Source organism: Grammomys surdaster, unplaced genomic scaffold, assembly GCF_004785775.1.
Source record: "Grammomys surdaster isolate TR1022 unplaced genomic scaffold, NIH_TR_1.0 362, whole genome shotgun sequence".
Taxonomy (NCBI): domain Eukaryota; kingdom Metazoa; phylum Chordata; class Mammalia; order Rodentia; family Muridae; genus Grammomys; species Grammomys surdaster.
The window spans coordinates 4,262,065-4,279,022 of NW_021604781.1; the positions used below are offsets into that span (position 1 = coordinate 4,262,065).

The 16,958-nt window shown below is 38.3% G+C and overlaps 1 protein-coding gene across 4 annotated transcripts in view; it reads left to right on the forward strand.

The window, feature by feature from the left end:
- Nucleotides 1-16,958, forward strand: part of Pds5b (PDS5 cohesin associated factor B) — a 132,293-nt gene that overhangs the window by 51,585 nt on the left and 63,750 nt on the right. For all 4 annotated transcript variants that reach the window (XM_028779733.1, XM_028779735.1, XM_028779732.1 and 1 more), the window contains exons 7-9: nt 5,529-5,609; nt 12,354-12,494; nt 13,196-13,311. In XM_028779733.1, coding sequence (XP_028635566.1) covers nt 5,529-5,609; nt 12,354-12,494; nt 13,196-13,311 — 338 coding nt within the window. The remainder of the gene's footprint in view (nt 1-5,528; nt 5,610-12,353; nt 12,495-13,195; nt 13,312-16,958) is intronic.

Sequence of the window (16,958 nt, forward strand, 5' to 3'; positions counted from 1 at the left end):
CAAAAGAAATCCAGGACCCAAGACTTATCTGTGGTGCCTATCAGCACACCAAAGTGGATGCTGGCCTTCAGGCTCTCTCAGCATTGCAGATACCTGGTACCCTGGTTCTTCTCACTTTGCCGCCTGCCCTAAACTTCTCATTCTCACCTTTCCATTTTGACCATGTGCTCTTTGTGCTCCTTTGTCTCCTCACTTCCTCCTCCTTCCTCTCTAGTCTGATCCATTCTGCTGATCATGTTCACATACCACTTTCTCCCTGCGCTGGACTCCTCCGGATGCCTCTGGCTGTGCCTCCCAAGTGTCTACAATTAAAACTCCAGCAGCCATATCTTGGAGAGGTCATATCCTCATTTTTCTGGTGCTGAGACCCTCACTTTATACAGGAGTGGGTGAATGGTTGCTTAGATACTGCTATATAACTTTATGTGTGGGTGCATGGAACCTTAGCCAAAACGTTGGGATAATATAGAGACAGAGGTTAGTGATCAGAGATTTTACCTGAAGTGTGTGCATTTACCCTGTATATGTATGTCCAAATCTGGTAAGCAGCTGGAATGACAGTTGAATGATTGAGAAGGGGTTGTGTTTCAAAAGAGGAACATAGAAATTACCAGTATAATCAAATATTTGTTTAAATTTTTTCTCTGTTTAAATTTAAGGCTCTGTACAGCATGATATTATTTTAGTCTTACATTATATTGGTACAAATAATCCTTCATTAGAAATAAGCTGAAAGTAAGCAAGATCAACAGTAAGTTAAGATTAGATCTCAAAATTCAGATGATCTGTTTATTAGATGAATAATCAGAGGTGTTGATATGGGCTCTGATTGCCTCTGTCTAGTCTCTTGCTGTTCAGGTATCTGATTTGCCTCTTCCTAATTCTGCCCAGCTCAGCAATATACCTGTCACTGATAACAACTATGAGAAGGGAGGCAGGAGATAGAGTAGAGGTCAGACCTCGTGGGAACATACCCTGTACCCCACACACATTGCACCCCTTCCTGAGGCACATAGTCCATCCTCCTGAGATGCAGAGTACCTCCTTTGTCTTAGGGCCCACATTGTCAGGATTCTGTTATATTATCATTTGAAACAACTAAATTCTGATAAGGGGCCCACTCTGAGGCAACCCACCAGAGAGATTGGCCTGTTGTCTCAAGCCTTTAGCTCTCTGTGGTTTGGTAGGAGGGCCAGTATCATGAACTCCACCACTGGGCATCTTCGGGAGGCTTCCAAAGTTAATGAAGCAGGCTCACCGTGGGTGCTGTAACTGGCCAGATTCTTAGCCCACTGGAACCTACATCCATGCCAATACCTAGGAGAAAAGGCTCTCCCAGACATAGATTAAATAGCCAGCTTGGTTTTTGTACTCAGCAGCTGATTAGCAGGGAAGTTCTAGGCTTTTGTCTTTTCAGACTGTTGTCATGAAAAAGTCCATTTGTAAGGAAAAATAAATAAGCACGTTTTGGCCTGTAGGGTGTAGTTCAGCGGTAGCTCGGCTTGGCTAGCATGTGTGAGAGTCTAAAGTTAATTCCTAGTACCACTTAAGTAACAGTATACACAAATGGTACTTCCTCAGGCCTGTTTGCCTTGGCCCACTGCACAGAGACACTTGTAAGAACGAGAACGCTGATATCTGACTAATCGGAGGTGAGCTGGAGTCTTCTCATTAGCTCCTTACAGTTTAAGCCTTGGCTTAGTCTGCTTAGCTTAGAGGGAACAGTTTTGGGTGGGAATTTCTCCTTTTCAGTCATTTGTAAAATTGTAGTTCTTTATACCTTAGTGAACACTTTTGAACTGAATAACATTCAAACAAAGTTGAAAACAAAGCTTAAGTGGATTAAAGATACAATATATTTTAAATTAATTAAGGGCATCAAAGTAAGAGTCAAGACCACTGAAGAGGTTCACTCTAAAAGCTTCGTGACCTGGAGTATGATCCCCGGGTCCACAGGAGAGAACCATTACTGGAAAAACCAGTACTGGAAATTGTCCTTTGACCATCACATGTTTGCAGTGGCATGTGTATGTTCACACACACCACACACTCTCCAGATAAATAGAGTAGAGTAAAAATAAGAGTTAAAAACTCACAATAACTGGACATACAAAATTACAATTAGGAGAAAAGCTCACTAGGAGTAAAATGTGGTCTTTAGGTTAGTTGAATGTGGGCTGAAGTGTATTAGAATTTTAAGGATTTAAAGAAAAGGAAGATTGGCAGTAATATAAACAACTTGAGTTTACCATATCACACAGGTTGTCACATTGGGCTGGAGATTAATCCAGTTTGTTGATGATAATAAGAGAAACAGCTAAACTACAGCCATGGAAAAGCTGATTTGTAAAAGGCTGAGAAAGACTTGACAGGTAACTACAAACTAAAAAAACAAGAAAGTTAAATTATATTAATATTATTGACAGGGCCATAGCTTAGTTGGTAAACTGGTTTTGAATCCAAGTTTGATGTTCCAAGCTCACTAAAAAAAAAGCCACATAAATATTGTGTACCTGTAGTCTTGGGGCTGGGGGTGTTGGTGACAGATGGATCAGCTAGCCTGGCCTACTGAAGAAAAAAACAGAGAAGGAAGAGAAGAAAAAAAGATGTTTGGTGTTTTTAAGGAGTGATACCCTTAGGTATCTCTTGCCTCATACATGTACATACATATGTGTATATTACTCCTTCCTGTCTAGAACATGGGTGTCCATACATGGACACAAAATATTATACATAGTAGGTTTTTGAGACAGGACCTCATATATTCCAGACTGGCTTCAGACTCACTTTGTAACTGAAGATAACCTTGAGTTTTTGATTATTCTGTCTTTACCTCTTGAGTGCTCCTTGGATTACATGTATGTGTTACCATACCCAGTTATATAGTGCTGATCTAACCTGGACATTCCCCACATGTTAGGCAAACACACACTACCAAGTGATCTTTATCTTGAGCCCTCATATAGTCTTTCTTGGGTAAAGACATGGTTTTTCCTATATAGTACCTAAAGCAGAAATTGATGACTTAGGAAGAGAATGAAACATTCACTATTTATTGGGTCAATTTAAGGTTCAGACCAAGGTTTATAGAAATACTGAGTGTTTGAAACATAATGCTATAAGCTTAATGTCAAGCATCATTAATTTGATAAATTGTAATGACCACCTTCTGGTGCAAGAAGTCATAAAACATCAGAATAAAATATACAAGCAAAATAAAATCAGTCAAGTAGAAATGAATGAAATAAGAAAACAGTGATATTATATGAAAACTTCAATTTGTAATTTGAAAAATATATATATGTAAAATCATAGCAAATTGAATCAAAAATGGTGATAATATCAGTATATAGTTAAAAATTAACAAGGAATATGGAAACCATTAAAGGACAGTCTCATGAATAATAATCTCTGAATACATTTGAAATTAGACTAGACTAATTCTCAGAAAACTATCACTTGCCCAATGCCTTAAGCAATAAAAAATGAGTTGATCTTGAAACTACTTAGAGTATGTAGGTGGTGGCGGCAGCAGCAGCAATAGCAACAACAACAACAACAAACTGTTTAAGCAATAAAAGAACCCAAGCTGATTGTGGGAAGACTTCCATTGACTCTTTATGGGACAGTCTAATGAATAATCACCAGAATTCTAGAGTATCGGAAAGGGAGAGATAGTGTCAACTCAGTACCATATGTGAAGAGAGAGGGCGTCACAGACACAGCACCATCTCCCTGAGGAGACTTGCAAGAGCTCAGTCACAAGAGCAGATACAGGATTTCCTCTGTAAAACTGACTTGCAACTTCAGTAACAAGAGTCACGGTAGTCACTTCCAGAGTGGTAAAGTAACACTGTTAGCAACCAAATTGGTTTTGTTTTTAGATACACAAAGATGAACTAATATCCACTAAGATTAGAAAGATAAAAAGCCTTGAAATTATTTTCAGATGATATTTTTCAGAGAAGTACAACAGTACCCAGAAAAATCAGAAAAGACTCTAAATGTGGTAGATTTAAGATTAATATAAATATGTTCTAACAAATTTTTATTTGTAACTTTTAACAGGTAAGATATACTTAGCAGATTAACATGTGACTTTACAGTTTGTACATTACCTTTGTGTCAATCCATTGTAGCTGGCTGACAAAGCGCAGAGGCAGCTTAATAAGTTGAGAGATTTGCTGGTTTTAGAATATGAGACAGTGTCAGGATGACTTGAGTTTCCTGCGTATGGATCTATAGTCTAATCAAATGGAGCAGATACTTTGACAAATGGAATCTAAAATTCACACAGAGGAGCAAATGGCCTCAGAATAGCCAGATAGTTTTGAAGAAGAATAAAGAAGTGGGGAGTTGCTGTTAAGATTTTCTTTCATGTCTTTCATTTATAATTAGGTAATATGGACAAAAGAGTACCTGAAAGTAATGGAAGGTTTATATATGAATGCATAGTTATTTTAGAAGCTTAGAATGTTACAAATCATTAGGAGCTAGGCCACTACCCATATGAAAAATAAATTCAGATTATTCATACTATATAGAAACATAACAAAGATCTAATTCTGAAGTGAACCTCACACATATCAAGTCACACAAAAGGGGAGTGTGCGTGTGCGTGTGCGTGTGCGTGTGTATGTGTGTAGGCTAGAAGAGAGCACAAATTTTCCCTGGTGCTGAAGTTAAGGGTTGTGAGCTGACTGATGTGGGTGTTAGGAATTTGAGTTTTCTGAAAGATCAGTAAGTGCTTTTATCCCTCCAAGTTTCAGTCAGCCCTCTTTAGATGCTTTGGTTTTTCTGGACCTATCATGTAACAGACTATATTTGTATTCATCTGAACAAACTTGAATTGAGGATGATATTTAGGATGACTAAATATTATTTCTTTTATCTAATAAGCATTCATTGACCATTTCTATGTGGTTAATCTGTTATGAAGGAGATCTGAAAAGAATGTAATTATTTTTACTGGGAAGAGATCTTATGATCTAATAGCCCAGCCAGATTTTTCTAAGAAAAGTTGTTACTGTACACCTCCAACCCAATGAAGACCAGTCAATGAAAACACAACTCAATAATTATGAATATATTCTGCAAGCCTAGATTGGGCAGATTCACCACTACACTACTCTATTCCCTTGTAACTTGAGGGTTTTCCAGACCCTGCATTTGTCCTTCTACCTCCTGCTTCCCAGTCGTCCTCCGTTGTCTTCTCTCTCCTCTCTCCTCTCCTGCTCCTCCTTCTCTGCTCTCTTCCCACCAACCTTTATTTCTCCACCTCCCAGGAAAGAGTATTAGCATCAAAATACAAGGCAGGGCTATCTACAACAAAAAGTCACTTTACTTATGGATACCTCTCTCATTCCATTTACTCAAGAGTAGTCTTTAAAATACAAATAATATTTTGCTTTTCATAGTTGAAGTACAGGCTGGGGTTGTAATTCTGTGGTAGAGCTCAGTAAGCCCACAATAGGAACATGGCTAGTTATGGAAATACATATAATACAGATGCCATTTGTGTTTTCCAGAACTTAAACAAGCAAGCATATGATTTGGCAAAGGCTTTGCTGAAGAGGACTGCTCAAGCTATTGAACCATATATTACCAATGTAAGTGTCTCGGTTGAGTTTAGAAGGATTAAGTTGAGAATTTAAAGACTGTTGGAAGCAAATCTCAGCAAGTGGCTCATACTGCTTAAGTTTCTGTTGCTGTTTCTCCAGTGAGAGTTCCATTTCTATTCTCCTCTCTTAAAGTTTCTTTTGTTTAATATTTTTGAGAAGGCTAACCCTTGTCTGTGCCTTCATTTGTTTCTTTCAGGTTCCTAGAGACAACAGCTCCCCCTTTTTTGACTAGACAGTTTCTAATGTTAGCAATAGAGTTAAAAGGTAATTAGATAAAACAAGTGGTACTTTGTACTGTTCAGAGAAGTTGCTTATATCTTTTTGGAGATTAATTTGATTTGTGCAGTAAGATGATATGAAGCAATATTAGAACCTAGAAATTGAAGGCAAGTATGACCGCAGTAGCAGTTTGGTGGACATTGTTTATATATTGTTATCCCCGAGAGAGAGTTCTATAAATAGACCTTTTCTGAGGAACAGAAAGATTGGCAGTAACATGAACCCTTTTAAATATCACCCTACTTATGAGTGACTGTCTTGTATTTATTTTAGAAGAAACAGTTTCTTAGCTGTGTCACTTATATTAAGCTTTATTTTCTCTCCACAGTTCTTTGAGCTGTGTCACTGCAGGTGGCACCATCCATATCATGCTGTATGTGAATGGTGACTGCCTCTTGGAGCACAGGTCTAGAGTTCAGTGTTAAATGATAGCCCTGGACTTGTTGAACAGTTCTTTCTACTTGCCTTCTGTTCTCACCTACCTCCAAGCAGCTAGAAGGATGTAAATCTGTCTGCTTGAGAAAAGTGAGACAGTTTTTTATTTATATGTATTTTACTAATCCAAAGTTTATTGAAAGAGAATTTTTTATATTACATAAAAGTTTAAGGTCAGGTTATAAAAGACATGCCATGAAAAGTAACGTGCAGTAGAAGACAGCCTTGGTAATCCTGCTTTTGGTTCTGATTTTAAAGAGTTCTAGCATGTGATGCTTCAGAAAAATAAAATTTATTTGATTGTCAACTTTCAAAATCAGAGGATTAATGCTATGACTTATCTTAATAGCCCAGGGCTGTATTCCAAAATTGTTCACAGTTTTTCCACTCATGGGTATTGCTTGACATTAACTGGTTGAATTGCAGTTGTCATTATTGACTTTATTGGTTTTACTAGCACTCCAGAGATGTAGACCCAGACTCAGGCTTTCTAATTACACCTCACCTTTGCTTGTTTCAAGTGCTTCTGAATGAAGATTTCCATTCCTGGTCTAGTACACTGCCTGGGTCTTTTATTTAAGCCAATACCTCCAAGTGAGATGTGTTTTGATGCCTTTTCCTAAGATTTAGGAAAATAAATATTTGACTAAGTAATTAAAGAAAAGTAAGTAAAATGATGTTTACTGTGATTGTATGATTTAAGTTTATGCTGGTCTTTGAATTTGGAGGTGTGTTTCAAAAGGCACTGAACTATAAGGAATGATAAGGAAAAAAGCCCCAAGGAATATTTTCAGCAGTGTCAGATAAATAAGTGTAAAAAATACTCCCCTGTTACATTAGTTTCCTGCTGTTCTTGGCTATAGAACTAGCTGATCTCTCCCACATGCCCATAGCTTTGTTGTCCTCTTTAGAATTTGGGGGTAGGCAAAGAACACTAGACTTAGGCATCATCCCTAGTCTATGTTCAGTTCCATACTTATTTCTAGTACCTTTTCCATTTATCCTTATCCTTAAAGGTCTTTCTATTTAGTGTGAGAGTTGTGTGTGTGTCTGTGTGTCTGTGTGCACCCACACAAATGTACACGTGTGTTGTATTCATGTGTATATGCCCACCCATATGATGTTGTGCATGGTGTGTGCCCATGTGGAAGCAGAGTGCCTTGATGTTGGGTGTCATCTTCAATAGCTCTCTACCTTTTAAAAGTTATTATTTTTAAGGCATGGTTTCTCATAGGACCTAGAGAGTGACAGTTGGGTGAGACTGCTGTCCAGTTAGCCATCGGTTCCTTCATTGCTCCCTCCCCGTCACTGTTTTTATAGGTGCATGCCACTGTACTTGTGGGTGTTGGGTATTCACTCCTACCTTCTCATGCTTGCCCAGCATACACTTTGCTCACTGAGCCATCTCTTCAGCCTTGCCGGCCATGGTTATGTTTTCCTTTGTTTTTATTCCTTGCTTTATTTGAGAGTTAGTATTGAAGTCATTGGGAATTGCTTTTGCCCCTCCCTTTAAGACAGTTCCTTATAAGCCTTATTTTCTACTTGAGTTTTGTGTACTTATGTATGAAATCACTTTGTAGTGAGTTGAAGGGTGTTGTCGTATAAGATAGTGCAGGAGTAGGATCAGTCTTCTTTGTACATGCCTGGTGAGGTGGGAGTTAGTACTTCCATTCCTCGTGTAGCATCACCAGGAGCAGGCACTGAGGTGAGGATCCTGCTCACCTCCCTTCACAGTGTGAGGTCTGTTCTTTATGTGCTGATTCCTCTGTATGTGTGTGCTTTAGTCTTGTTTGGTTTTATCTAGTAATGGGGTCTTTACTGTATTGATTATACTGACCACAAACCCGTAGGCTCAAGTTTTACTCCTGCCTCTTAAGTAGCTAAGAGAACAGGTATTTCCCATAATGCCCAGGAGACTATTTCTTTCTAAAAAAATAGAATTAGTATTGGAACTGGAGGGGTGGCTTAGCAGCTGAGAACACTAATGTTCTTCCAGAGGACCCAGGTTCAATTGAGCCACACGGTGGCTCACAACCATTTGTAACTCCAGTTCCATGGGATCCTTATACTCTCTTTTGGTCTCCAAGAATCAAACACATATGGTCCACAGATAAATATGTAAGCAAAACACTCATAAATAAAATTATAATAATGGTAACTTTTAAAACTAGAATTAGTTTGTATTGTAACAGTACACAATGAAAAGCAAAACAGAGACTCAAAAGAAATCACACATAGTCATAGTAACAATTCAGAAATTTCTTTTTTTTTTTTTTTTTTGGTTTTTCGAGACAGGGTTTCTCTGTATAGCCCGGGCTGTCCTGGAACTCACTCTGTAGACCAGGCTGGCCTCGAACTCAGAAATCCGCCTGCCTCTGCCTCCCGAGTGCTGGGATTAAAGGCGTGCGCCACCACCGCCCGGCCAAGAAATTTCTTAAATTTATTACTTTTTAGTAATATTTTTATCAGGATTTTTTAGTAGCACAAAATTACTGTGTTGAACTAAAAAGATCCTTGTTGAAAAAATTAAACATTTTTATGTTGCTTAATCTTAGTCTTCGTTTTGCATATATAAATTGACGTCAGTCCTTGGGATGGTGAAAGAAAAGAAATGTTACTTACAAGAAATAATTTTTGTGATTATGTTTAACTAGGTTTTAATTTAGGCTTACAAATAATTTTTACTGCTCACAACTTTCATGCTGATTTTTAACTTACCTATTTTCAAATATTTTTTGGTAATATTTGGAAGGGCATACTTGCCGGGCGGTGGTGGTGCACGCCTTTAATCCCAGCACTTGGGAGGCAGAGGCAGGCAGATTTCTGAGTTTGAGGCCAGCTTGGTCTACAGAGTGAGTTCCAGGACAGCCCGGGCTATACAGAGAAACCCTGTCTCAAAAAACCAAAAAAAAAAAGGAAAGGAATATTTTAGTCAAACTTGCATGTTGCTCCTATTAAATTCTAAAATATTATGGAAGTCTTAGTTGTTTTATATTTATATAAGAATGACATTTATTTATTTATTTATTTATTTATTTATTTATTTTTCCCGAGACAGGGTTTCTCTGTGTAGCCCTGACTATCCTGGAACTCACTCTGTAGACCAGGCTGGCCTCGAACTCAGAAATCCACCTGCCTCTGCCTCACAAGTGCTGGGATTAAAGGCGTGTGCTGCCACTGCCCGGCTATTTTTAAAGATTATATATTAAAGGTCCACTCTGTGCTAGCAATGTGTCATCTCTCATTCTTCCAGAGATGGATGTTCGGTGAACTTCTGATCTTTTCTTTTACAGTTTCTCTTACTTTTAAAAAAATACATCTTTAGCTATTGTGATAAATAATGGGTTCCATTATAACATTTCTGTACATTCCTGTGCCTTCTTCATAGTAGTACCCCTCACTAGACTTCCTCATCTATCCTTCACACCCTTTGTCTCCTCCTCCTAGAAATTCCCTCCAAGTAAGTAGTCTTTCTACTCTCATGGTGTGTGAGTGTAGTTCAGCCTAGATTCTCTCATTACCCTCTTGTTTCCTCATTTCCCCTCTCATATTCTCTCTCTCTCTCTCTCTCTCTCTCTCTCTCTCTCTCTCTCTCTCTCTCTCTCTCTCTCCCTCTCCCTCTCCCTCTCCCTCTCCCTCTCCCTCTCTCTCTCTCTCTCACACACACACAGTGGGAAGCATGGCAGCGTGCAGGCAGACATGATGCTAGAGGAGTACAGAGTTCTATGTCTTGATTTGAGGCCAGCCCGGAGAAGGCTCTTCTTTTGTAGTCAGCCAGAAGTAGGGTCTCTCTTCCACACTGGATGAAGCTTGAGCGTAAGACCTCAAAGTCCACCCCCACAGTGACTACCTCCAACAAGGCCGCACCTCCTAATAGTGCCTCTTCCTATGGGCCAAGCATGCTCTTAATCACAGGGCCATCTCTCCAGTCTCCTTACTATTTTTTTATAAAAAGGAAAAAATTTGTAAGTACAAAATTTAAAGACACATTTCAACCTGAACTAGAATTTAACACCTTGATATCTTGACATTTCTTTTCTACAAAATTTATGATTAGAAAAAAAATGTAGTTGTTTTAGAAAACCAATAAATAAAGGAGGGAAATTTGTTCTTTTCTTTTTTAAAAAAAATGTTTTTTGCTTCTCTGGATTGTCTAGTCACTATTATATTTCTTTGAAGAGACATTAGCCAAGGCAACCTATATTAAAAAAAAAAACCAAACATTTAACTGGGGGCTTGCTTACAGTCTCAGTGGTTTAGTTCATTCTTACCATGATGGGAACTTGGTCGCAGGCATGATGCTGGAGAAGTAGCTGAGAGCAACAAGTTGATCCCCAGGCAGCAAGCAGACGGGTACACTGGGCTGGGCTTTAGCTTTTGAAACCTCAGAGCCTACCCCTAGTGACTCACTTCTTCCAGCAAGGCCACATTTCCTGATCTCTCTAATTCTTTCAAAAAGGTTTCCTTCCTTGGTAGCTTAGTATTTATATATATGAGCCTATGGGACCATTCTTACTAAGGCCAGCACAGGGAATGTCATACAGGGATGTGATCATCTTCTCCTTTCCTCCTCAATGGTCCTCAGTTTTTGGCTAGGTAGTTTACATTGTTCATAGTCTGTATTTATAAAGCCAAAGGAGGAGTGAGGTCTCAGTCTTTGTACCTTTAGAATACAGTAGAAGGAAATTACATGTGTTAACCTTCAGAGGCAGTCAGAGCACCTGCTGTGATATGAATCCTTTAATCTCCATCTGAGGAGACATAGGAAGCTGCTAAGAATGTGTGGTATATATTTTGGGTTAATTTTAGGCATTTTAAGAAAATTTTTAAACTTTATTTTAAAGTTTTTGAGACAGAGCTTCACTGTGTGTATTTCTTGGTGGACAGGGCTGACCTTGAACTCATGGAGATCTGCCTTCCTCTGCTACCGTCTCTGAAGTATTAGGGTTAAAGACATGCACCACTATACCTGGATTAATTTTTGAAAGATTTTAAATAGAACTTGGTCATTTTCTCTGGTACCTTTATTTATTTGGTTTGTAACATGATGAATGGTCTGGCTTGGAAATTAAAAGCCACTGCCAACTCTTGGTTGGATTTTAATTAATGTTGCAAACTTTGTAAATGTACACATCGTTTATCATAGTACAAAGGAAGATAAAAAGGATTAGAAAGACATTTTATATTAAAAATATAAAGCTATGCAATTGAAAAGTAGGGTTAATCAATACCCCAAAGGTATAAGAAAACTTTATTTTAAATGCTGTAGTTTCCTTTATGCTAATGTAAATAAGATGTGATCTCTTGTTATTAATAAATTTATTTATTGAGGTGATTCAATCATTATCTTAGGGTTCATAACATATGTATGTGTGCATATGTGCATGCATTCATCTTTATGAGGAAGTTTACAGGAATTGGCTCATGCTGTTACAGAGGCTGACAGAGTCCCATGATAGACTTCAAGCTGGAGAATCAGGGAAGCTGATTAACTCTCAGTCAAAACCCAAAGGCCCAAGATTGTAAATGGTGGTTGCTTATGCAAATCTTTGTACTCAGAGCCTGGAGAACCTGGAGTTCTGATGTCCAATGTCAGGAGACGAAGGGTACCCTATTTCCAGAAAGGAAGGAGGAGCTCTCCTCTTGTTTGCCTTGCATGGTGCTTTCCCCCATAGACACTAATATCCCCACTACCAGTGTGGATAACCCCAGAAGTAATATTTTAGAATTTGAGTCGACACAAGAATATCAGTCAGAATATGGTTGTGTATTTAGTACCATTTGGATGGTAAGGGTATTTGCTGATGTTGATCATTAGTGAATCAATAGAGATTATCTGTGTCATTGTCTGCAAAGTGAATTCCATGTTTTAGGTGATGGGTTTCCCAAATGGAATGTGTTTCTGTGTTGCTTGTTTGACTTCATTTATAATAAGAAAATGTTTAATTAAATAATAATCAAAAGTTGAGACAGTTTATCTGTGGCATTTCTTTTAATGACAGATTATCTTCTTAACAGTTTTTTAACCAGGTTCTGATGCTTGGGAAAACATCTATCAGTGATTTGTCTGAGCATGTCTTTGATTTGATCTTGGAACTCTACAACATTGACAGCCATTTGCTGCTTTCTGTTCTGCCCCAGCTTGAGTTTAAATTAAAGGTAACTATTGTAAAAATATTATGACTGTGTCAGCAAATTCAACAAAAAGCATTGCTTGTTGATTTTTAATTCTTAAAATTGGTTTACTGAATCCAACATGAGAAAGAATGTTGTTGTTGTTGCCTGTCTCTGGATCTCTATTGCTTGGTGTGATATCTACCAAGGTAAAGGTAGACATCTCGTTAGGAAATTCCACTTCAAAAATGATCAGCAGAAATGTGCTTGCTGCACACTCAGTGCTTCATCACATTGTTGAACTTCCTTTAGGAATCTGATGTTTTTACATAAACTCACTCCTCCTGGGGACCAGCTTTTATTTATTTCTTCAAGAAACTAAAATGTGAATACAGAATTCTCTACTTACTGTAGGTCTCACTTCTTTCAGTGTCTGAACTTAAAAAGCCATATCTTTTCAAAAATCTTTAGTAGGTTTTTTAATATACCCTGAGTAGAAATTAACCTGAGTTGTAGGAGGACCTTTTAATATTTGCTAGGAACCTCAAGACATTTTCACATAACAAGTACTACATAATTTGAGATGTTTCAAGTATTTATTACAACATTCCATCTTGTGAAAAGTTTTTGATACACTTTACCATTCTGGATTCAGAAGGGGTCCAGGAAATCCTAGGAATAGATCATGTTCTGAGTGTTTACTTTGAAGTTTAAAGAAAATGTGATTTTTTGTTTTTGTTTTTTAGAGCAATGATAATGAAGAACGCCTCCAGGTTGTTAAACTACTGGCAAAAATGTTTGGGGCAAAGGATTCAGAATTGGCTTCTCAAAACAAACCACTCTGGCAGTGCTACTTGGGCAGGTACATTTCATTTTGGTTTTTCTGTTTGTAAGAAATGCATGTTTATATCTGTTTCTAGTTTTTAAAATGTGGTTCTATTTTTTTTAAATGTGTTACACATTTAAGCTATGTTATTAAAAATCATAAGAATGAAGGGTGAAGGGTTTTCAGGCTGGGGATATAACTCAGTTGGTAGAGTGCTTACCTAGTATGCCCAGGGTCCCAGCGCCACATAAACCAAGTGTAGTGAGGCAGGAGGATCAGAAGTTTAAGGTTTTGGCAACAGTCTGGATTACATGAAACCCTGATTTAAAAATAGATAAATTTAAAGGATTTTCTGTTTTGTACTTTTAAATGTTGATAATGAATAGCTATATTTAAATTTTTTGTTTATCTTTTCATTTCATTTTGTCTTTGGTGAATTTTGAAAAGTGGTGCATTTTAAAGGCTATCTCATAGTTCTTTGCACATCTATAAGATAATAATAAAAGCAAAAATTATAACTGAAAGTGTAGCATGAAGTGATACCGTTTCTCCCCCTAAAGCTCTTAGCTAATTAGATTATTTGGAGGTATGGACTGGGGAAGGTGCTAATGAAGTGAACAACAGATGCATGGCTGGGGGTGGTGCTCAGCTTTAGTTCTAGCACCCCTGAGCAGAGGCAGGCAAGTCTCTTCTTACACGAGCCTGGTGGACCATGCCATAGCTGTCCCCTCCCTTCCCTCCTCTCCAGAGGCTTTGGTGATTCTCCTGCCTGGGTTATAAGCATGTGTATTCAGATACAGCCTTTGTGTTTCTTAGAGGAGGATGGTCTTGGTTCTTTGTGTGCTTATAGTGGCCCGTGAAGCTCCTGAAATGCTTATATTTTTTGCTTGTCCGTGGGAAAGGTTCATCTTTTACTAAAGAGCTCTTTGACCTTATCCTACTAAAGCACTGTAGATATCCCAGCTGAAACTACTTTGACCCTGATCAGGGAGGATTTTATTCCTTCAAATTATGCTTAGAACAAAAAGCAGTCAAGTTGTTAACAAAGAAATAAGATTTAAGACTTCGATTCCATTTTGTGTTTCAATATTTGCATTGCTATTATTGCCGTCCCACCCCCCACCCCCCCACCCCCCACCCCCACCCCCGCTCTTGATGAAAATTGTGTAAATTTTCTTTCTTTTCTTTTTTTTCTTTTGGAGAACAGGGTCTCACTATGTAGACCAGCCTGGTCTCAAACTCAGAGATCAGTTTGCCTTTGCCTGGGGAGTGCTGAGTTTAGAGATGAATAATACCATGCCCAGATAATCTAATTTTTCTAATTTTGCGGGGGTATATGCCTTTTTACGTATTTGTTGATTTTTAAATTTCCAATCAGAATTCATAGCTTTGATTTTAGTCAGTGCAAACATTTTGTTTTTGCTTTCTAGATTTTTTTTGGGGGGCAATAAGATTAAATATTTAAGCAGTTTAAGGTAATGTAACTCAGTTCAAGTTCATTTTACTTAAAGAATTGTATGTGGCTGAATGAAAGGGATGTATCTTAAGATTTGTTGTTCAGATGTCACAGAGTGCATCTTGAGGATGGCATTGAATTACTAGCAGGTAGAATCAGAAATGGATGATGTGTGTGTGTGTGTGTGTGTGTGTGTGTGTGTGTGTACACTGAAATAGTTGTGTAAGTACTTGCTATACTTTGAAATTAGGAATTAGATTAGCCAAGCAATCCAATTAAAATGCTTGCTCAGAAAATCCTATTGTAAGCATATATCACCTTTCTATTCCACTACAGCTCCTACTTTTAACTTAGTAACATAAAACCTCTCACAGTATTAAAAATCGCTTAATTTAGGCTGGGAATGGAGGTCCATGGTAGAACTCTAACCTAGCATGTATAAGGCCCAGGTTTTGATTCTCACCACCACAATAGGAAAAACAAGAGTCCTCTAAGTCCGTTGTGGTGATGCACGTCTTTAATCCCTGTGTTAGGGAGCCTGCCAGATCTCTTTGATACCAGTCTGGTCTACATAGTGAGTTCCAGATTAGCCAAGGCTACAGAGTGAGAGACCCTGTCTCAAGTAATCAAAACCACAAGAGCAAAATCACTCACCAAACTTGGGGAGCTAAAAATATTCTAACAGATGCATTTTTTTATAATGATCATAAGTTATATGCTTATTTGAGAAATGATGAATATTGCAATCTTAGAGACCTGGATTCAAAACAGTCCTTACAGGGGCTTTAAGAGAGTGTTGTACTTCATGGAGCAAATATTTTTTCATGATAAGAGCATCTTAAGTAATGTGCTACTGCTAATTTTGAAGACATGTGTTTCTTTAAAAGCATGCTGTTTTGAGGGGTGCTGTGGTTACTGAGGATCGAGCCAGGCTCCTGTGCGTGCATGGCAGTTGTGTTGCTGCTGAGCGTCATCTTTGGGCTTGCCTGGACTCCATGGACTGGATGTAGGCCATCAGATTTTCAGGGCTTTTTACCTGCTGAGCTGTCTAGCCAGCCTAGCTGTTGTTTCTTTGGGTGTTAAGTGATAAAAATACTTGAGTCTTTTGATTTTACAGAAGACCCAGACTGGGTCTTAATGACTGGAAACCCTTTACATTAACTACTGACACTTAAGCAAAATCTAAAAGTCACTCATGTGCATTGTTTGAGCTGCTGTGTATAGAGTTTGAACATTAATAATTAAGGGACAATTAGATGTCATGTGCATGCTAATGAAGTGCTATCAGATAATCTTGCTAAGAAGTTTGAATCCCAATGCCCAAAGCAGTCATGTGTCAAACTCTGACTCCCAATTTCTCAAGTGTAGGAGTAAAAGGTACCTGCTAATTGACATCAAAATAAAAAAAATGAGAAATACCTAAGTTGCAGGAAAGCACTATGTGAGTGTATAGTCATATATAGGCTTAGTTTTTATGTAGATAAATAAATAGAGGATAGAGTATAAAGATGGCCTTGTTATTAGTTGGAAATGAGATCATTATGATGGTTAAGTGGATAAGAACAATTTTTGGATACAATTTAGAATCATAGGATATAAACTAATATAGTAAAAGGTTTGCCATATGTTAGTTTATGTTCTAGAATTAACAAAAAACATTTCAAGGAAATTTCTTTTCAGAGATGTTATGAAACTTAAATGTTTCTCTGAAATATAAACGTGTGTGTGTGTGTGTGTATTGTATGTATATATATATTTGTAAAATATATAACTCATGCAGACATGCTTACATACACTGAACAAGCATATTTGAAATACAGTATTTATGGAAAAACATTTGTGTTGCGTGCAGCTTTTGCTACCGTGCCTAAGCTGCAGGAGTGGGCCACACCACCTAGCTTCCCTTGAATCCATGGATAAAAGACACACACACAGGTTGCTCATTTTCAACTTCCCTTCTGACACAATTGCTGTGTGCTACTCTCTCCCACCTGGAAAAGCGTGCCCTTAACAATGTGCTTATCAGCTTTCCACTTGCCCTAAACTTTAGTTGCTTGGTTATATCTAGTCCCTGCTAAACATTCCCAACTTCTCACTGCCAAGGCCGATGCTCCTCCTGAGATCTCACATGGCTGCTTGGTTTCTCTCTCCCTCTCCCTCTCCCTCTCCCTCTCCCTCTCCCTCGCGGGCGGGGGGGGGGGGGGGGGGGGGGGGGGGGGGGGGGGGG